The 22,625-nt window shown below is 41.5% G+C and overlaps 1 protein-coding gene across 1 annotated transcript in view; it reads right to left on the bottom strand.

The window, feature by feature from the left end:
* The window catches only part of LOC139658987 (ecto-NOX disulfide-thiol exchanger 2-like), a 71,294-nt gene extending 50,742 nt beyond the window's left edge, over positions 1 to 20,552 (bottom strand). Inside the window, exons 1-2 of the mRNA XM_071537190.1 lie at positions 20,424 to 20,552; positions 3,741 to 3,896 (exon numbers count right to left, since the gene is read on the bottom strand). Coding sequence (XP_071393291.1) covers positions 3,741 to 3,896; positions 20,424 to 20,541 — 274 coding nt within the window. The 5' untranslated portion in view covers positions 20,542 to 20,552. The remainder of the gene's footprint in view (positions 1 to 3,740; positions 3,897 to 20,423) is intronic.
* Positions 20,553 to 22,625: the final 2,073 nt, after the last annotated feature.

Below are 22,625 nucleotides of genomic sequence, written 5' to 3'. Positions count from 1 at the left end.
TCTTTCTATTGGTTTAAAAGGACAGTTTTGACAGTCTACCTCTTAGTCTATTGTAGAAGGCTATAGCAGCATCTCTCTCTCAAAAAGAAAAAAAAAGTGCTAGACTTTTATGTTGGGAATAAATTGGCTTCCTCTGAAGTCTAGCTTTCCATCCCACTCTCTTCTAAGACGCTCTGCTTGCCTTTAATGAAAAAGACACAGGTGACATGCAGAGAAGAGAGGGAAGGAAATAAAAAGAGAGTGAGTGAGTGAGAGAGAGAGAAAGAGAGAGAGAATGTGGAAAAGTGGCAGGAAAAATCAGAATGGAGGTGGTAGTAGATACACTCTTAAAAAGGATGTGTTAAAAAATGCCATCCTTTTTAAGTGTGTCTTCTTTGGGACATCACACATTTGTGTGACTTTTCAACACAACATATGTTAATGACAATACGTTTTAACACAACATGTGTTGTCATCAACATATCTTGCACTGAAAAGTAACACACTGAAAAGTGACACATCCTATTTAAAGGTCCCATATTGTGGAAAACAGGATTTCCCTTGCCTCTTTGATTATAAAGGAGTTGGATGTGCTATCTAAACATTGTGAAAGTATCAAAACACACGGTCGCCAAGTAAATCCGCACAATCCATATTAGAAAACCGAGCCTCTAAACGAACCGCTTGGACTTCCGTAACTTTGTGGCGTCACAAAGGTTCGCTCATTATCATTTTTGTAAGAAATAATAGACTAACAAAGTGTTTTTTTCAAAGGAGTTGAGCAGTTGCCATTGTCTATTTACCGGAGAGTTTTCCCTACCTGTAGCTGCCAGGCTGTGGTGTCTCACGTTTCACTCTTGAAACAGCCAATCAGATAGAGGGTCGTTAATATTAATGAGCCTTAAAGACACAGCAACAAAAACAGCCTGTTCTTGGCTCAGAGAGATGCTGGAAAATGGATTGAAAATGGATTTTGGTATGTGACACCACACAAACAGCTTTTAATGGACCTCAAGACATAAAATAAAACACTGGAAAGTGTAGAATATGGGACCTTTAAGAGTGTACTGTAGTGGAGAAGATGGAGAAAAGGGTGAAAGAGAGAAACGTTCAGGTGGCTCAGTGTGCTAATCGGCATAACACATTATATCTTAACACACCTATGGGTGGATGCTTTTATTCAAAGTGCTTTACATGTAGCATGAGTACATGTTTACTATGGATGGCCCAAATTGAGATGGAGCCAAGCCGTACCCACTGAGCTAGGACCACATTATACGACACGAGCTTGAATCCCAGATCATTGTATGTTTTCTCAGCTCTCTCTATAGATTCTATAGCTTTTAATTTCTCCTTTCACAAAATAAATAAACTACTATTCAAGAATAGCTACACTTTAGTAATGGGCCACTTATGGAGTCAAGAGCTTGTCTGATTTCCATGCCATGAACAGCGAGGAAAGAACGTGTGAAAGTGCACACTTGGAGAAATAATATAACTTTGGGTCACAGAAAAGTATTTATGTCAGGTTCTTGTAATGTTGAGCAGGTGACAGGTTGTCAGGATTAAGATGCACCCTCTATAAAGTATCCTATTCACTGAAAACAAGCATAGCTCATTAGGTTTTTAAGGCAAAGAGGAACGACTCATGAATTAATTTTTAACACGTGATCAATTTTTCTCTCTGCATCATACCATGGGAGTCATGCTTTATATAGAGTGCATAGACTGAACTCATACACCTGGTATCAAAGATAGACTCCCCAGGCTGATAGTGGTGAAGAGCTTTCACAGCAGTCTAGGTTGAAATTGACGTCTCCTCGATCTGACATGTGAGGCTGCCTTGAAAAAGTCCCCAGACAGACAGTTTTCTCTCGCAGAAGGGGGAAGGTCCCTCCCGGCGGGAGTGAACACCAGGATCACATTTAATTATTTACAGAATACATGTGTGAGGGAGGGGTGTGAGCTTTTACACATGCACACCAGGGAAATAAATTTACTTTTTTTTCAGACAGCATTTTTTGCTTTCCCTTGATCTGATTTTTAGGGGCATTTTGGGACAATTTGATTGAACTATTAAATGTTCAATTATGAAATGAAAGGATGAGGCTCTGATGATGGCTCCCATTTGTCAGCCGAAATGCATGTTGTTAAAAATTATAATTAAAAGATTAGTGCAATCAAGATTTGAGGTGTTGGTTTTGATCAATGAAGTGCCACATTTTGCTGTTCTATTATACTGTTTGCTTGAGACAGAGCACCCAGCCAAGCACACTGAGAAGCGCACTTTCCTTTCTTCCCTCTATGAAACGATACATATGTATTGCATATAGCAAATAAACACTTGTGCCACATTTGTTTTAATGTATTCCCTACTGCTGGAAGAGAGAGAGAGTCAGCAGGCCTCAGGAGAAGATGGCTCCTGCCAGTCTATTTTCCTCAATTGTTGAGTTTTTTATGAAATTGGTCATTCTATTTCTTGTTGACCCAGTGGATTGTGTGGGGTCAACATTTTCTTCTACTGCTGGATGTGCGGTGCCAATATTTTCTCTTGCTTCAGGCTATGCACTCGGTTGTTTTCTAATCAAAAACCGCACCATTTTCTCTTCAGAACGCACTGGAAAGAATCCCCCGGTCATAGGCTTCCACAAATCATCTTCGGTGGCCCACTGGGGCCAGTAGTCACATTCACATGTGAATAATGAAAACCCAGGTGAACAGGGTTAAATGAAAAAAAGGATACTCTTAATTATCAGGCGACTTTTTTGCCCCTGCATTTTCTATTTCACAGGAATTTTATGAACATTCAAGGACATTTTTGCCATGAGCTTAATTAATCTCTGAACCTGATGCACACACACTTGCAGTCATAATGTGCATCCAGAAATGTTTATGTATGTATGTTTGTGCATCAGTGTGTGTGTGTGTGTGTGTGTGTGTGTGCAAGCGTGTGTGTATGTGTGAGCATGTGTATTTGTGCCTACTGTATATGTAATAGATAGCGCCTGACAGAGACCTCTGAACTGCAGCCAGTAGCTAGAGGACAGAGAGGTGATCAGGTAATTAACTGGACTTGACCCCTTTAACAGGAGGTGGGAGGAGAGGAAATGCAGATAGAGAGCAAGAGAGAGAAGGAGAATAGAGAGAGACAGAGAGGGAGATAGTGCAGCAGAAGGAGGAAGCGAATAGAGATGAAGAAGAGATAGTAATAAGGGGGAGATGAACGAGGAAGACAGAGTCCATCACCTCTTTGGCCTGACATACTGAACACAGCGGCACAGTGTTATGCCTTCACAGAGGTCACTCTTCCGATTATACATTCACAGACACACACACACACACACACACACACACACACAGACGCATGCGTACACACGCTCCATCCTCTCCTTAACACCCTCTTTTAATTCCACCCCTCCCTTTCTGTTTCTGATGAGATGTGAATGCAAATCAGCTATGCTCTACTGGGTAGTGGTACTAAGAGAAGCTGTATTAAAGGTGACATTAAGGAATAAGACTCACGTCTTCTACTCCGTTTCACACAATCTCCCTTGTTGCACAATTTCCTGCTGAGTGGTGCATAGGTGTCTATCTGAGCCCAAGTGTGTGGAGGAGGACAGAGATAGGTCATAGATAATGTACACTGCTGCATCAATAAATAAAACATGTTACCAGGCCTGCTGAGGACGGCTCTGGTTGCAGTATTTTCTGTGACGCTTATATCTAAGAAAACAGTAATGATAACTTACTATAAGACTTACTGGGGTTGGGGGGGAAGAGGGTGCAGCTCTTGCAGTGGATGATCTCCTTGACAACGGGCACCTCCTGGGAGAGGGGAGGGGGCACCATGCCCAGGCCGGGCATCATGGTGTTCATGGGGGCAATGCCGGTCATCAGCCCCAGACTGGGGTCAAAATCTGGAGGCAGGAGAGAAACATGGATGAGAATACATAGCAACTAACACAGCACCTGCTGGGAAAGCAGGAAAACGAACACAACACACACACACATCAACACAGACACAAATATTGGTCCTACTTGCTGCTTGCTAATCAGTAACAGCTAACCTTTACCTGGGCATCATTTGAGCCCACACTGACTGTTTCATGTTCCATTTCACATTGTGTACTTCCTCCCTGAACACAGAGCGACACTTCTGTCGACAGCAGTGACACACAAGCAGCTTATAAATAACTGAATATATCAGCCACTCATGAATAAATCATCTAACGAATAACATGCATATTTAAACTGTTTTTACTCAGTCTCTGTCTTTCTCTCTCTCCCCCTCCTCTCTCTCTCCCTGTATCTGTCTTTCTTTCCTGAAGTCTCTCACTCACTCTGTGTCTCTCTCTCTCTCTCAAACACACACACACACACACACACACACACGTACACAGTCTACCCCCCCTCCCTTTCTCCTTGCTCTTTGAATGATGACCTATAACTTTACACAAAGAAATTTCAGATAGCGAGCCCAGTACACAAAGAAGTTTTTATCCATCGGTACAGATTTAGACTGCACCTGGGCGAACACACACACACCCGCACACACACACACACACACACGCACGCACTCTCCTAGCATGATGCTTTTTGAAATGGAAATACATTGCCCTCTCCCATGAGCCTCTACTTCAGCAGACAGTGGAAGTGAAAGGCTGTCACTGCATGCGTGTGTGTATGTACGTGTGTACTACGAATGCCAAGCCTCCATCCCTACGGGCGACAAAAACCTGACTGAGACAAAACTGAAATGAAAGAACAACAAACTACTGATACAATGTAAGCTCAAGAGGACCAGCTCGTCGTTTTCTTTTAGCGGTGTCATCTTAGAAAGAAAAATCTAGTTAGATGAGTCATACAGTAAGTCCAGAGTCGGGGGAGGGATGGAAACCAAAGAAGTTATCAATGACAAGATGTTGCCAAACCCAACAAGGGTACAAGATGAAGAACTGTGATACTGCGGTGGGTCGCGGGGCTCTCTCTGTCTCGTGTTGATGACCTCACCATCAGTCTCCGGCCAGGTGACAGAGAGAGAGGAAGCAGGTGATAAGGAAAACCCTGCTGGGTTGCCAGAGCGATGAATGACTTCTCCTTCTGCTGAGGTGGAGTAGAGGAAGATGGATAACAGGGGAGAGATAAGGGAAGTAGGAGTGAAGGAGAGAAAGAGCGAGAGAGGCGTAGAAGGCATTCGTACTGCGGCGTGCCAATTCTTATTCCAGCGTGTCGAGATGCACCGTTTTCTGCCCACTGCATGTATCTATATATCTATGAATGTATCTATGTATTTGTCTATCTAAATATGTATCAAAGGCTGCGTTCACACTGCAGCTAAAAGTGTCCCAATTCAGATTTTTTTCCCCAACATTTTATGTTTTCTAATCAGTGTGAACAGCAAAAACCTGCAAGGAGTCACATTTTTTCAATGCTGATCTGGACCACATGGATATTTGGTACAAAATTGGATCCCGATTTAAATACTCAAATCATTATTTGTCAGCGCTGCCATCACAGTAAAGTGAATCTAATGGCTTTCAGACAACTGTTCGGCACTGATGGCGGCTTGGCTGAGCCAGCGTTTGCACGGAGGACAACAAGACACAACGATGGAAAGAAAGTGAAATAGCAGACTAGAATCAATCAAAACATGAAGGCACATAACGTAAGCGAAATGTGTGGGAGAAGCGTAGGTGTAAAAACAAACATGGCATTTCTTGTTATTGTTCCTCTGCACACGTGTCTTTTCGGCATCGCTGACAGTTCATATTGTTATCAGATATGGGCTACTTCCAAGAATAGATATGAACAGTCATCTGAACAAATCAGATATGAGCAGCAATTCAAAACTGGGCATGAAGGCCTGCGGTGCAGACGTGGCCTATGTATCGATCTGTGTATGTCTCTATCTATGTAGTTATTATCTGTCTGGCAGTCTGACTATATGCCATTCTCTCTGTCGGTCTGCCAACCTTTCTGTTTGTACTGTATGTTCAGTGTATTCAGAGAGAGAGGGATTAAACCAGGTTCTATCTCAACCCAGAAAACATCTAGATCAGACGTAAAATCGTCTCCAGGGTTACATCCTGGCTTCGCCTGCTTCTAGCACTTTGAACTCAGGTCAGCACACTACCTTCAACAGACATGATCTGACTGCTCAGGGCTGAGTCAGTGTGTGTGTGTGTGTGTGTGTGTGTGTGTGTGTTCATGCGCTTTCCTCTCTGCCTGCACATCTCTCTGTATTTCTTTCTTTGTTTATATGTTTTGCTCCATTTGCTTTGCCATGGTAATTCTATCCAACTCCAAGCTGATGTTTGTTGTTCCTCAGGCGAAAGTGTGGTGAGAGAAGTTTTTGATTTGTTTTGTTATGATTTTTATGTTGGAAGGCAAATTAAGTTTGTGTTTACATAAAGAACTGATCTGATTAGGGGCATGGCTGGCTCATTTTCTAGGACCTATAGCTCAAGTCAAGCATATCTGTTTGTATTAAATATTTGTTAAAACTTAAGAGATCATTTTGAAACAGATAACATATATTTTTTTCTTAATGCAGCAGCAATTAGCTATGCAAACTTGTTCCGATGTGTCAACACAGCAACTGTAAGCAAGTCTTTCGTTCTGCCTAGTGTAAATTTTATTCTAAAGGAAAAATACACCCAACCACCCTATATTGATGATATGACTGCAATGACTACAACTGCACCTTGTACCAAAAGGTTGCTGAACAAATTAAACAATAACCTAAATTGGGCTAGGATGAAAGTTAAGCTTCTCCATTGGGGAAACTGGCAAACAAAAGGTTCTACATAGATGAGGAAGAAATTTGAACGGTTTTAGAGAAGCCTGCCAAAAGCTTAGGAAGGTAGTAAGATGCAACCCTAATGACAAGGGGCAGATTCAGGAGATAAGGCAGGAGGTAGTTAGATGCATTGAGGTCAGGACTACTGGCCAAGTTAAAACTGTGGTGCCTACAATTTGGTCTGTTGCCTCAACTAATGTGGCCCTTGACAGTATATGAGATGCCTATATCAAAGGTAGAGAGGTTAGAGAGGCTAATTAGCTCAAATGTTAGGAAATGGCTTGGTTCCCTGCAGTGTCTTAGCAGTGCAGCTTTGTGTGGGATTTTAGAACTGCCTATATCCAGCCTGACAGAGGAATTTAAATGTGCTAAAGTAAGATGGGAACTGACACTGACAGTCAAAAGTCCTAACAGTTAGGAGTGTAGTTCCTACTGTATCAGCGGAGCAAAAATGGAAGCCAACAGAAGCAGTCCAGCAAGCACAGTCAGCGCTCTGGCATAAGGATACTGTAGTGCAGGTGCAGCAAGGTTGATGTTTCCTTGTTTGCCAATAGCATGGTTGCTGTGGCTGTTCATTAGAAGCATGTTTGCTTTGATATTGATTATTATGTTGGCTTGTTAGCTTGTGCTTGTAGCATTCTATCTCACAAAGTGGTTGCTAGTAGTATAAGGCTGTTCTGGTTTGTAACATGATTGCCGGCATATTTATTCTTTAGTGTTGATATGTTGGATTGCTGATAAAACTCGGTTTCTGATAAGCTGAGCAGACTGTCTCAAGCCAGCAGAATCAGCCGTCCCTTTAGCCTGTTGTTGTTGACTTTAGATATTATTGAGTAATGTTGGGAATTACAGATAAGTCCAAGTGTAGGTACAAGGCAGTGGAGGCGACTTTAGCTGTATTGGGGTCGAGAGCGGGTGACAAGCCTTCTGGAGGTGTCATGGGCCTAATTCAATGAAATGTCTGTGATGGGACGATCCCACTTCATAACCCCAGTGACAGACCCGCACGCAAACACCCCACCCTGTAACACTTGGATTAGGTGGCTGGAGAATGGTGCTGCCTGTCTGGTGGCCCTGTAGATTTATGAAGACATAGCCTGATGTCTTCTATAGTCACCATTTGTGGGTTAGTAGCTACATCTTTCTTTTGACATATGAATCAGGCCTCTGCATGAATGCTCACCTTGGATTATGACACGAAGGATTACAACATCAGAACCTGTGTATTGTTAAATGCATCCTAAAACACTGTTTTAAAAAACTTGCTATTGGCGAATTGCGATGTACCTTGCATTTATGGGCCCATTTTGCTGTTTGGTGTTTTTATTATCCTCATGGATAACTGGCCAAACGTATGTCCTCAAGATATTTCCGGCACAGCTACAATGGAGTTTAATAGCAGAAAATTTGTCAACAATCTAAAACATCGATGGTAAATGTCAGATTTTGGTGTCAAAAAGAATCAAAGAGCAAGGGCTTCTTTCTAGACTAACCATTTTACTCTGACATTCAACAATCATAAAGATAGAGATACCAATTTCTCCTGACAGTAACCTAAATAGACCATGATGCAATGCAGCCACAAGACATGTTGTGTTTTGAGAAAAGGGCATGACTCTCGCTTTTTCTTGAATGAAAAAACTCTCGTTCTCTTGCACTTACTATCGCTATCGCTCTCTCCGCCTACATGTACTGTATAACCCACAGATGAAAGTTCAGGCACGTTCTCTGGGGGTTGTCGAACGGCATTCTGGGAAATGTAAGAAATCACTAACTGGAGTAGAAGTACACTTCATCATAAATAACTCCTGGAATGCATTGAACATCACAGATAGATGATGTATAACAGTGCAAGATAGCCCTCTCTCTCTCTCTCTCTCTCTCTCTCTTCCGTTCACTATACTAAACTATTGTACTTTGTTACATTTGTTATACTGTATCATTATTCCATAATCTCAATGGAACTTTGCTGGTTAAATAAAACTTTTAAAAAAGAGTGGAATTTCTTTTTTTGACACATTCCCAGTGCATGTGTGTGTGTGTGTGTGTGTGTGTGTGGGTATGACTTAAGTCACTTTCAGGGACACACACCAGACTTAAGACAAGTTGATTGGGGATGGCTTGTGCAATTGGGGACAAAAGCCGTGTCCCCAATTGGTAAAAAGCTGATTTCTGGGTCAGTGGTTAAGGTTAGGTTAAGGTTAGGGTAAGGGTTAGGTTTAGGCAAGTAGTGGTTATGGTTATGGTTAGGGTAAGTCTCCAGGAAATGAATGTAAGTCTATGTAAATACCCCAAAAGTGACATAAGTAAGACTGTGTGTGTGTGCGTTTGTGTGTGTGTGTGTGTGTGTGTGTGTGTGTGTGTGTGTGTCGCCTATTTTAAGAGCTGAGGGCACGCACAGGGAGTAGCAGCAGAGATGTTTGTGATGAGAGATTATTTACTGTCTCCTCTTTCAGGGGGATTTACAGCTACACCGGCTCTCTCATCACTATGGCAACAATGGAGCCTCAGTCCGGAAGCCATGTTTCATGTTTCATCACTAACAGAGCAATGACCCAGCGTTTCAGTGTTTTCAGTGCGCGAGAGGTCTGCAGCGAGAAACCCCTCTGAGACTCAAGAGATCACGAGAGTGCCCTTCAACAAAATACATCAAAAGAAACCTTCTAGTTCTCTGTCCGCCCACACACGGCCACACATCTCTGTGTGTGTTTATCTCTTATCTCGTTCTCTCACTCCTTTGCTCTCTGGCTTTTGTTTCCATCCATCCCTCCCTGTGCTGCTTCATTACTATACATTGTACTGTTGTGAAGCGTGCAAGCACCCGCACATACATATTCAGCATGATCCTTTATTTTATTATTAAACTATATATTAATCTTTTTCCTGGAGGTTTGTTGAATGTAACTGCATTTCAAGCTGTCCATCAATCAGAGGCACAGGAAAGGAATAAAATAAACAATGTTTGCATTTGATATCATACCCCTCCCCTCTCCTCCGCTTCCCTCCTCCCTCCTCCTCTCCTCTCTGATTTCCAGGGGACAGGGGGTACGGGAAGCTGCTGTGAGGTATGCTGGGTAAAATGGGTAATATTTTGTGACGAACAGGCAAGCCAAGCCCCCTGGAAGTCGGTTTCTTTCTCTCTCTGCCAGCCATCTCCCTCTTCATCTCTCACTTCACCTCTGCTGGAATCCCAATTGCCCCCAAAAATCAAACTGAGAAAAGTAAGTTTCATGCAGAGGAAATTGATTGTCTCTCGCTGCTGTTGGCAATTTAACTTGGAGATTTATCTCTGCCAGATATCTCTCATTGATCTGTATCCATCATAAATATTGCTTTTCACATTTTGTAGATCAGAATAATTCATCTTAAAAGTCTATATCACAACTGCAACATTCCTACCTTTCAAATTCTACTAAATATCTATGAGCCTTGATTTCTATCATGATTTCTTTTACAGTATTCATTTTACCTCTTATTTAATCTCCCATGACTTTGCCATATAGAAAATTAACCTCGGTCAGAGAAATCAGTCTCTCTCACTGCTGATCGCTGTGGTAGATCAGATCAGAGAGAATAAGTGCTGAATGTGTGTGTGTGTGTGTGTGTGTGTGTGTGTGTAGCTGATGCGTGCCAAGTGAACACAGCAGACAGAACAGTGGGAGACCCTCTTCCTCCTGAGAGCCTTTTTGTTCATTCAAAGAATGCTAGCCTGAATGAATTCTGATACACGTGTGTGTTTGTGTGTGGAAAGTGCCAAGTCTCTCAGTGTGTGTGGGTAGCGTACGTGTGTGTGTGTGTGTGTGTGTGTGTGTGTGTGTGTGTGTGTCAGCTCTGTAACTCTATCCACATATCTTCCTTAGTCTCATAAGCAGCTGCCTTGAGGCCTCCATCCAATAACAGTTCTAATCAGAATCCAAACCAGCCAATCAATGCCATTATTGCTTGTAATAGAAACATCTATCTCTATGAAAAGCGCCTATTACAAACGTCCTTGTTGTCCCAAGGATGCTTAATAGAATTGCCATTTTGGAATGAATACTAATGTAGAGATACTCTGACTATTCATATATTATTACTTCGTTATTCAGACAGAGTGGGTTTTTGCCACAAACTACAATATCGCAGGGTATCTGCAGGTTTCAGAAAGCCAAATTTAAGACTTTTCAAGACCTTTTAAATGCTACACTGAACCGAATCTAAGCGGCTGGAAAAAACAGACTATTTCTGATTTAACGTAACTAATAAAAGTGATGAAACTGAATGTGAAGTATAAGAAAAAGAACAACTAACCTTGTTCTGTATTAATCTAAGAGTGGACCTGCAGCACAAAGAAACCTGTCATTGAATGGTGAAAAAAAACCCTGTAATAACCCATCTTAATACTTTTTAAGACCTTAAATTTCATTTGTCATTTATTTTAAGACTTTTTATGGCCCTGCAGACACCATATATTAGTGCCCAAAAGTTTAACCAATCACAGGAAAGTATTTGAAAGTCATTTTATTATTTTCTGTGATTGACTGACAACTTACCTGACACATCTGAATTGCCCTGATGTAGTAAACCCCTCCCATCTGGTACTCCTTACAGATTAACATTAGAAAGGCCAATTCATTTTGGGGGTCTGAGAGAAGGGATCAATAGAAGGGGTAATATAGTTATTATATAACTACTATTTCCTTGCATGATTTTGAAAATCTTGTCTTGGAAAAAAGTCATGGATGAGCATTTTGAAAGCGGAGATATTTCCGTGCTAAAATGTAAAACAGCCGGGTGGCTCCGCCTTTCTAGTGTTAAAACAAACCCTAAGAAGTAGTTGTGAATATTATGTGACCTCAGACAAGTTGACTGTAGAAGTCATTTTTGTGATTACCACACAGTATATTCTCTATTAAGACTATAAAATGTTGGCGAGGTTGACTAGAGGACAGAAGGATAAAGGGATGTAATCGGACCCCGCCCCCCCAAAAAAACAAAGAAAGAAAGAGAAAAAAGACACCTTAATCTTCCTTTAGAGAAGAATGGGAGTTACGAGTCCTAAAATCTTTTGAAAACTCTTGGAAAAGAGCAAAATCACATCCTTGAGATAAAATGTCTTAGACATAGCTGCCAGAGTATATAAATCCTGCCAGATTTAGAGATGAGAGTGTCTGTGTGTCTGTGATAATAAGTGGTAGCTTGTAAGGTCAGAGAGAGAGGGAAAAAGGGAGAGAGAGCGAGAGAGAGAGAGAGAGAGAGAGAGAGAGAGAGAGAGAGAGAGAGAGAGAGAGAGAGAGAGAGAGAGAGAGAGAGAGAGGTAATCATATTTGACAGAGAGGGGAGAAAGGGAGGAGGACAATTTTTCCAGCTATTCCACAATATTCTGCTGTCATCACAGTGTGGGTGTATGAGTCAGTGATATAACGAACTCCGTTCAATAACCCAATAATAACACTCTCCGCCAACATACACAACCTCCATTCACCAGCCTCGGCCATAAAGATATCTATCACATACAGATCAATAAACTTAAAACTTAAAACCATAAAACTCATCTTTATGGTGAACACAACTCCAACTAAATAAAGGTTTACCACCTGCATTCAATAACACTAAGATGTACAGACACAGTCCAAAGTTAAAGTACCTCGATTCTGCCCACAGCTGGGAGTCCATCTATGTTACATAATCATTGAATAAAAATAAAAATGCATTATAGAATATGAAATCTAAAGAAGTACAGAAGAGTGTGAAGAAAAGTCTCCACACTCTATGGCTTTTTTTACTTATTACCACCAAGTGAAGCTATGTCTGGAGGAATAACTACTCTTTATCAAACTAGGAAGCAAGTATGCACCATGTTAAATACCCATGATTCCTTGTGGGCCAATCAGTAACAAATATGTTTTGACATGTGATCGTAGCGCCACCATTGGGACAATTAGTGTAATTATGAAAATGCCAGGATGCGGAGGTGAGATGAGCATCATTCCACCAGGTTTTGTAAAAAAAATTAGATCACTGGTGTCTGAGATACTGAGTGTGACGAATAGGCAGAGAAATCAACAAACAAACAAACAGATGGAGACCGATCCATTGCGTCTTCACGATGAAAAGAAAACAAGATGAGTTTCATTCCAAAACAAGATATCTACCATTGGGAACAGTGACATCTACTCTGACAAAATGATGGACAGCACAAAATTAAATAAAATTGCAGTACTTTTCATATTGACAAAATGACAACCCTTTTGAATCTCTGAGATTCTCAGTCCACATTACAACTAATAATATATTAATAATAAACTTGATTTACACAGCACTTGTCTAAAAGTAGAGTTTACAAAGTGCTTTTCACTCTGGTCCAGCTGTCTGTCTGGATATAACAGCGCTGATCCAATCACAGAGGATGAAATGCAGACACTCTCCAATGTTAAAAGTGGGTCGGGGTAGTCTGATTGACATCCATGGAATACGTGGAACACACACACACACACACACACACACACACACACACACACACACACAGTTCAGATGGAAAAGAAGAGAGATAGAGAGAAACACGGGGAGCTCTCTGCTTAAAACAAACAGAGGAGGAGAGGAGGATCCATTCAGCCATGATGGACAGTCAATAGCAAATCCACTTGGATTATTTAAAAGGCACAAGCTGATCTGTGCATATCTGTGTGCATCTTAAATAGCATGTGTTATATTACGCAGTCTGTCTTGTGTGTGTGTGTGTGTGTGTGTGTGTGTGTGTGGGGCTGGGAGTGGGAGCATGCATTTGTGTAGGTTGAGTATGTTCAGAGTGGCTCAGTTCAAAAGGTTGTGAGCTAACAGACTGGAAATAAGACAGAGCATCTCTCACCAAAGTCTACCGAATCTATGGATTACATTATGGATGGAGTTCAGCAAAGGTCAGGTTTACTGTGAAGAACCTACATTTCAGCTGCCTGTTTAAGTGCAGACTGAAAACAGAGAGCGGACGCACATTCGTAGCTCAGGCTGCACTTAGTGGTCAACCTTGATTGGCCAGAGATTTCCTCTTCATAAATAATTAAAAGAAGAGACAGACAAGAGATGGTAGGAGAGGAGTGGATAGAGACAGATAAATGAGTTGGTAGGAGTACTTCAAACAGAATCCCTTCAGTCTGTCTGTCTATCTGTCTGTCTGTCTGTCTGTCTGTCTGTCTGTCTGTCGGAGACGGATAATAAGGAGACAAAGTAGTGGACTGACTGACTTTTCCTCCTTATGAGACTGGAGATTACATAATGGAATAGTTTTGTTCCAAAATGAGATATGCATCATGTAAAAAAATGACCCATACTCTTACAAAATTACTGATAACACAAAATGAAAAGATTAAGGTACTTTAAGAAGGATAGTGCATCATTAAAATAAGCGATAACACGCTCATATAATCTAAGGTCTTGATTTTAGAGATTATGAATGAGACACTTCAGGTTTTTGTTTTTTTACTAAATGGATATGTGCTCGATTTGCAATAGAACTCAATTTACCATATGTAAGACAATGGTTGGATTGGCTGTTGTTTCATCTACAGTGTGTACTGTTTGAGCATTTCAGTGTGATTGAGTGCAGGCTAAGTGTGTAAAGGAGCTGAGCTCTGTGAAAAGCAGATGAACAGCGTGTGCTCTAATGTGGCTGGGGGTTACAGTGGCTGACTCAGCTGTAATGAGACATTAATGAAGATGTTGGGTAATTCGGGTTGGTGAGGGAGGGAGGGGGAACAGGGAAGGAGAGAGGAGGAAGGAAGTAAGAGGGAAAACTAGGGAAGCACCAGCTGTTTTTCCAGGTGATCCATGAGGGGGGACACAGCTGTCCTCTTCACCCGACTCTCCTCCCTCTCCATCGCTCTCTCCTCCCTTCTTCCCTCTCTATACCGCCCATCTGAAACCGCTCCTGCCACAAAACAGGTTTAATGAAGACATATTACCCCAACTGAGACCTAATCCATTGTTTGGCACACAGATCAAGTCCCCCTACACTCCTCTCCCTCTCACTCTCAGTGCGTGGGCAACGGCATTCCTCTCCATCTCCATCACGCTGGACAGCTCCCCACTCTGTCGGTAATGTTTATGATACTCTTGAAAAGATAGCTGGCAGAGGCTGTGCTAAGTCTAGGAGCACCGCAGTAAATACCGCAAATTAAATTTAATAGGAAAACCTCAGCAGCAAGGGGCAGCAACCTCCACACACACACTCCAGCTGAAATATGGACTCACACACGTAGACGTGCACGCGCATACATATGCATAAATGTGCACACACACACACACATACACAGTAGATTTTCTGCAGTTGTGTTGATGAGAAAGTGCACTTCAACTAAGAAGGGTGACAAATTTGTAAAAGGCTTAAGGAATTCTACTAAGGAGGGAGAAAAGACTCATCATAGATGGAGAGTGGGATGGTGGCGCTAAACCTAATATTATAAATGGAGAGTGGAATTGGTGAGGCTGAACGTAATGTTATCAATGCAGAATGGTGAGGGTGTACCACATTCTTAATAACAAATTATCTCTGAGCTTGTAATGATATTGGACAAGGTAAACAGATGGGACAAAGCCTCAATGCTTCCTTAATCTAACAGCTCACAGTCCCAAACCAGTCAACCGATGTTCTTAAACCAATGTTGATGAAATGTTATCAGTCAATGTTGGTTGAGCAGATTTGTTTAGATAGGGCCTGTGCTCTCCCAAGGACAGGTCAAAGACGCAGCTCTCTGATTGGCTACATTTGGTCATTAGCAGCAGCAGGGAGGCGAGACAGCATCCACTTTGGTTCCCCAAGTTTAGTCCAGACTGACTCCAGACTTTTGTAACCTCTGCCCTCATTAACAGTGATTGCAAAATGAGAAAAACTGAGACAGGGACTGGATCTGCCTTTACGTGGTTCATCAGCTGGATGCTGAAGTTTACCATCCATAATTCACTATCTGATGTCAGCTGGAAAGATTTGCAGAAAAGTTGTGTCTTTGCTTAGTTGGCAAGTTAACATGCTGCCCATAGTAATGAAGTCAAAGGTTTTGTCAGTGACCCAAAGGAGCAGTAGTCTCCAATCAGCCACTGAGACTGAGCCACTGTACTGTGTGTGTGTGTGTGTGTGTGTGTGTGCGTGTGTGTGTGTGTCTCCCATCCTCAGACTGATAACAGTGTCATTGTGCTCTATTTTCGTGAATCAATGGCGCATGGCACAAAGCACAGTCAAAGGCACATGTTGCACGCGGCATGCAGACTGATTTTTGGTAATTTCGTGGCCAGAAGCGTGCGACGCACCTGCCACACAGTTGGAAGCAGAGTTGGATTAAGAGGAATACATCAGTAGGTGTGGTTTGCCTGGCTTCAATCATGACCAATCAAACCACCTCTTTTCCTTCCCTTTAAAACCAGTGTGTTCTCCGTCACGGCGCTCTGACAATTTCGTGATGGAAGAGAACAATCCAAAGCGGTTCTGCCACAAAAGCTTCTCCCAAGAGTAAATGCAGAATCGCCACAAGTAAATATATGGCACGTTAAATAAGCCTCCGAGGACGACGGCAGATGAAGCTGAAGTCACTTGGGAGGAGATAACACATATGGTTAACATGTGTTGCTCTGGTTCTAGGAGAACCGTTGCCCAATGTAGAAAGCGGTTCAATGATATTAAGTGAAGAGCCAAATAAAACTTGGCGGTGAACTGCAGGGACAGTTTGGCTACAGGAGGGGGGGGGGGGGGGGGCCATCCACCAGCCAGTCCCTCACATCTATAGACACAATCCCCACTGAAAGTGTGGAAAGTTTTGGGGGGATTGAGGCTGGTGTATCAGGTGAGAAATTGTAAATTGTTTATTATCTACATTGTTACATTGCCAAAACACCCAGGTGATAATGCAGGCACCGACTACAGATTATTCTCCTTACACTCTGGGTAGGCCTACGGTAGATTATCAAATTAAAATGAGAAGGCCCACTGGCTTTCTAGCCTAATAACTGACCCAGTTATTGTATAAACCAATTAACTTTAAGACCTATTTTTGGAGCAATTTATATTTTTTTGTATTGGTCATTTTTATTAATGTCTAGCTATAATACCTGGGTGGTGTATTGGGCTCAGGAATTGGCACATAGATGAGGTGGTAGAGGTATTGTAGGTAGAGTGAGGTGTTGCATGCTGGGAGAAGCACAGTTCTCCATGTGTCATGGCGCATACTGACAGTTCTATGTTGGATGACATCATCACTCACACCACAGCCACATGTGTATATACAGTAGTTAGAATGAAAAAAGTTTTATCTTATTTTTTTCCTGCTTGAGGGATTTATATCAAAGTCAAACTGGCCAACATATCATCCACAAAAAGGTTGGTAATGTTTTGAACAGGATCTGCTCATGTGCTCAATGCCTGGTAAAGCCACGGAAATTGCAAAGAACATGCCTGCACTTTGCACCGTGCCTTGTTGATCTGCTCTGAGTAGGTGTGCGATGCAAGTACAAATTCCCATAATCCTTGACACCGAAATTGCACCGCGCTGCTTGATCGCTACTGATACACCCCAACCTGTGTGCACCCGACGAAAATGCCACTTCACCGGCGCCAAGCCCCGCCGTCACCCATGCACCGCCACAGAAATAGAGCCTGTAACTCCAACACAGTGAAAGTACAGTAACTTGAAGAATGCAACTCTCATTCAGTCGTGAATACAGTCATAAGATGAAGCTTATCTTTAGTGATGTAAAGATCTAAGTATGTTTTCCTTTCCTTTTCAGCCTGGAACCCAACTGTCAGTCTCTTCTGATAGAGACTTGTTGCTAATCTTGTCCTGTGGCATGCTGTTAAGGAATGTGATTAAATCACTAACCGATAGGCTGCAACTAACGATTATTTTCACTGTCGATTATTTTCTCGATTAATCGATTAGTTGTTTGGTCTATAAAATGTCAGAAAATGGTGAAAAATGTCGATCAGTGTTTCCCAAAGCCCAAGATGACGTCCTCAAATGTCTTGTTTTGTCCACAACCCAAAGATATTCAGTTTGCTGTCATAGAGGAGGAAAGAAACCAGAAAATATTCACATTTAAGAAGCTGGAATCGGAGAATTTTGACACATTTTTCTTAAAAAATTACTCAAACCGATTAATCGATTATCAATATAGTTGGCGATTAATTTAATAGTTGACAACTAATCGATTAATCGATTAATTGTTGCAGCTCTAATTGTGGATAGTGACATTTATATCTACTGTATATTCTATTTATATTAGACTTTGTGTGATCCTGCGGAAAGGCTTGAGGTATATTAAAAGTCCCATATTATTCAGTTTCTACGATTCTGTTTTCAAATACACTGTACTGTGGCTCAGAATAAGAATAATGTCCTTCATGATGTTTTAAACCTGCTGACCTTCCAGAGGGCGTGTCAGATCAAATGCGGGAAACTTGCCTGATTAGAAGGATTTTAGCAATTATCTATTGAGGTGAGCCAATCGCGACCAATGTTAATTGTGATGCGTTGCCTGGAGTTAATCTGAGATGACTGTAAAAAAGGATATTTGAAGATGTAATAACTTGAAATTGAACCACCTTGAAATTGGGTTAAATCTGAATTTTTATAATAGGGGCCCTTTAGGTTTGCCTCCTCTTGGGTTACAGCGTTGGAGGCCGGCTGTGGACCGGACAGAACATACATTTCTGTCTGGATTGATTTTGTGATTATGGCTTTTGCCAAGTTATTTGTACATAATTTCTTTCTTTCTTTCTTTCTTTCTTTCTTTCTTTCTTTCTTTCTTTCTTTCTTTCTTTCTTTCTTTTTTGAATGGATGTCTATTTGCACTGTTTTATGTGGAGCACCAAACCTTTGCAAGTGTTTTTTACTGTAACTGTGCAATTTGTGTGTGGAGGGTAAAGCTATGACTCTAGGTTTCACAGTAAATAAAATAAGTTGGCCCATGATCCATTTGAGGTCCTGACCCTTAGTTTAAGAAACCAGGCCTCAGAGGGATTATATAGGGCTGTTCATGTGTTTAGATATATGGACGTCAAACAAGCTAGCACATATGAAAGGTCTCAACATACAGAAACATTATCTTCTCCTAAAGCCATGTTGTAAACTTGGCATGCTTGATATGCTAACACACACATACAATCCTGCCATGTTACCAGCTGCTGACCTGATGTGAACTGTTTAAAGGAAGCAGAGCAGTAAGAGTCAAGTTACCATGAATATTGTAAAGGCCCCGGGCTCCAGTTGGACTAACAGTGGAGAGATGATCCAACGCACCTCACAGGCATGAACACACACACACACACACACACACACACACACCATTTTTTCAGAGGAGTGTCCTAATTTAAAACATTTAGGAGCACAGAAAGAGATTTATGGGCGCACATAAGTTAAAAGTGTAATTCGACATTTCACATTTCATTTGTGAATGCTTGTAAATACTGAGGCATTATGCGTGTGTGTGTGTGTGTGTGTGTGACAGATAACACCACCTGCCTCCTTACAGCTGCCACCAGTGGTTGCTTTTCTTTCACCAGGTAGCTGTGTGTTTCAAATGGGAATTCCCCTTCACAGAAGAAGAGTTGCCTGCCACCTTCAACTTTGGCCTCATAGTATTTGCAAAACATCAAGCTGTTGGTGAACTCTAACCAGTGGAACATATTTTTCCACTTCTTTTTGTATGTTCTTCTACCTGTGGCAGCAGCAGTAGATATAAATGTTAGCTCCATTTCCTCATTTTTTTCAACTTCATTGTCACTTTGACACTTTGGCTCCATCTCCCACCTTTTCCTCGTTATCACCATTTCCACTCCATTTAAATAAAAAATTAAGTTGTTTCATAATATCCGATTTCTTCACAAATTCTATATTTGTTGACTCCTGTTATCCGTCTCTTCAAAGTATCACACTCACTGAATTGAATTTTGAAAACAAAACACATTGATCACAGCGGTAACGCTTCGATAAAAACTACAGTGTAACCATAGTGGTTAGAAGGAAAATCTCAACTCACACAGGTACTGCTGTTTGATATTTCTCATTTGCAAACGTCAAAATCACATTTAATTATAACTGCCCGAGGGAGTAGATGCAGAAGGCTCCAAACAAACAAACAAACAAACAAACAAAAATTTACGCATGGGAGCTGCCACGAAAATAGCCTGAAAACTTACATTTAACATGTTTGTGAACATATTCAACAACAGATCCTGCTATTGTGATTTTCAACTGACTGTGGGTTTTGCAACATAATTTCACCGAATAGCATTTTTATCGACAGACTATTTTTCTTCTCACCAGCGGAGGAATACCATTTAGTAGAGATACTTCCTGTTCGGGAGACCGGATCTACTTTTATTTTTAAATACTCATTTTAGTGTAAACCCAGTATGGAAATGCAAAATGACGACGGACCCAGGACTGCTTTGTTGTCTTAAAAGCGGGATTATGTTGTTGAAAACTGGCAACAAATAGTGCCTGCGACAACGTTGGGGCAAATGTTTCCATCACACTGTCGTGTCAACATACAATACATCTAATAAATTCAAGTTCTATATGGGCTGTGGGAGCATGAATTCCCACATCAATATATTCACTGCACAGTACACTGGGTTTTTGTGTGGCTTGTTTCGCAGTATGTAGCAGGCTTTCTGTGGTACCTGGCATGAGCGGCTGTCCGGTCATGCTCATGGGAGGCATCCCCAGGTTGTTCATGGCTGTTGCCCAGGCGTTGGGGTCTGACATGGGCATTGTCATGGAGCTGGAGTCCATGGTCATGTTACGGATCCCTTCTGGAGAAAGACAGAAAAAGGAGAAAGAAAGAAGAGAGACCATTATTCAACCACTAAAAAAAGATGCATATTAATTTAGATGCATATAGAGAGGGTCCAAGGTCCAAACCAGTAGAGCTGCAACTAACGATTATTTTCATTGTCGATTAATCTGTCGATTATTTTCTCGATTAATCAATTAGTTGTTTGGTCTATAAAATGTCAGAAAATGGTGAAAATTTCGATCAGTGTTTCCCAAAGCCCAAGATGATGTCCTCAAATGTCTTGTTTTGTCCACAACCCAAAGATATTCAGTTTACTGTCATAGAGGAGTAAAGAAACTAGAAAATATTCACATTTAAGAAGCTGGAATCAGAGAATTTTGACTTATTTTTCTTAAAAAATTACTCAAACCGATTAATCGATTATCAAAATAGTTGGCGATTAATTTAATACTTGACAACTAATCAATTAATCGATTAATCGTTGCAGCTCTACAAACCAGTCAAGATTTGAGTCTCAAATCACTTTGGACTGTTTTCTCAGATTTCCAGATTCCTTTTATAACAAAATCTCTGTAGCTTGTCGACGTGTTAAAGGAGAACTTTCTGATCTCCACCCTCATCTCAATTCTGTGTTCTGTTAGAGTGAGAGAGCAGATGAGAGGGGAAGCCACTGTGACCTGCAGTCAGTCTGACACCACTGACTTTTACAACACTGTCATTTAGACTCTATTCCTCCTGACGCCGTTGTTTGTTCCGACTTCCGCTCAGAGGTTAAACAGCCTGGCCTCCTGACACTTCCTGTCTCAGCGACCTCTGACCTCTACTGAGAGTCTACTGGTGATGCTGCTGCTCTAACTGACACACGTACACACACACACACACATACATAGAGGTACATTGAGTTAACGGATAATACCGTACACGCCACCACACTGAACATCCTTAAAAAGTCTTCTGAACAAAGTTAAAATGCACACTTCTAGTCGAAGAGCACTGCAATGGAAGAACAGACCTAGGTTGAACTTGACAAACAATGTACAGAGGCATATTGCAGTATATAACATCATTACTACGGAGCCAAGTGCAAATCCAGACATTATTTTTGAGGCATTAAGGCATTGAATCTTTGAAAAATCTCCAACTTACCACTACAAACACACATATCAACTCCCACACAAAACCTCAGGCTCATGGTTCTCTGCCAAGTCCTAAGTCGTGAATAGTAAAGCAAACACATTCAGATCCCCATAGTAAAAACCCTGCAGTAAAGTCAACAGGAACACATCATACATCCACCAGCGGCTCATTCTCCTGATCTGGAGTTCATTTCACAGCTCTAAATACTCTTACATTTGTTGCTGGTTGAGCTCTCTCTCTCTTCCTGACAGATCTAAAAATTACTGAGAGGCCGCGGCTGCTGGCTGAGCCACAAGCCTGTCCTCCTCTTCCCTGATACACAAATTAACTGTGTTAATACAGAACAGGACTGAGCATCACTGAGATTTTACACCTCAAAAAGTTTTTGGCAAAGCCTGTTCTGCTTATGCGCATGATTGTGTGTGTGTGTGTGTGTGTGTGTGTGTGTGTGTGTGTGTGTGTGTGTGTGTGTGTTTACCAACACACTGGGCTGAGCCAATTGGCTATTCCTCTGAAAAACATCACCAAGATGCTTCTTGTGCTGCTGCTCTAAAAAGTATGTTGGAAAGATGTTTCTAGACAAAATGGCTAGATGTCTCCTACCACTTCCACACGACTATAAATATGACTGACTGCAATCACGGCACTTCACTTCACTTAATAATCATTTCACACAGCTTTGGCGTGGTTTGATCATTTATTTTTTTATAAATGTAGTTATTCTATAAATGTGCTAGCTTTGAGGTTTGTTTGTGCAGCTTCTGATATGAGGGAAACAGAAACAGCGAGCCACATGAAATAATCCTGTTCTCATTGTCTCCCTTCCTCTCTGATCGGCCTGACCTCAGGGTATTTCACATCAAATCATATAAAAAAAAATTGTACACCCTGTTTTTGCAAACCTTCTACAGAAATGTGTCCAGTAACAAGAACTACACAATCACACAGC

This window comes from Centroberyx affinis, unplaced genomic scaffold (genome assembly GCF_046629955.1).
Source record: "Centroberyx affinis isolate AG114_WGS23_722 - 3 ecotype Tasmania unplaced genomic scaffold, CSIRO-AGI_Caff_v1 ptg002989l_1, whole genome shotgun sequence".
Classification (NCBI taxonomy): Eukaryota; Metazoa; Chordata; class Actinopteri; order Beryciformes; family Berycidae; genus Centroberyx; species Centroberyx affinis.
The sequence above is the reverse complement of the archived record's forward strand: the minus strand, read 5'-3'. Positions and strand labels throughout refer to the sequence as shown.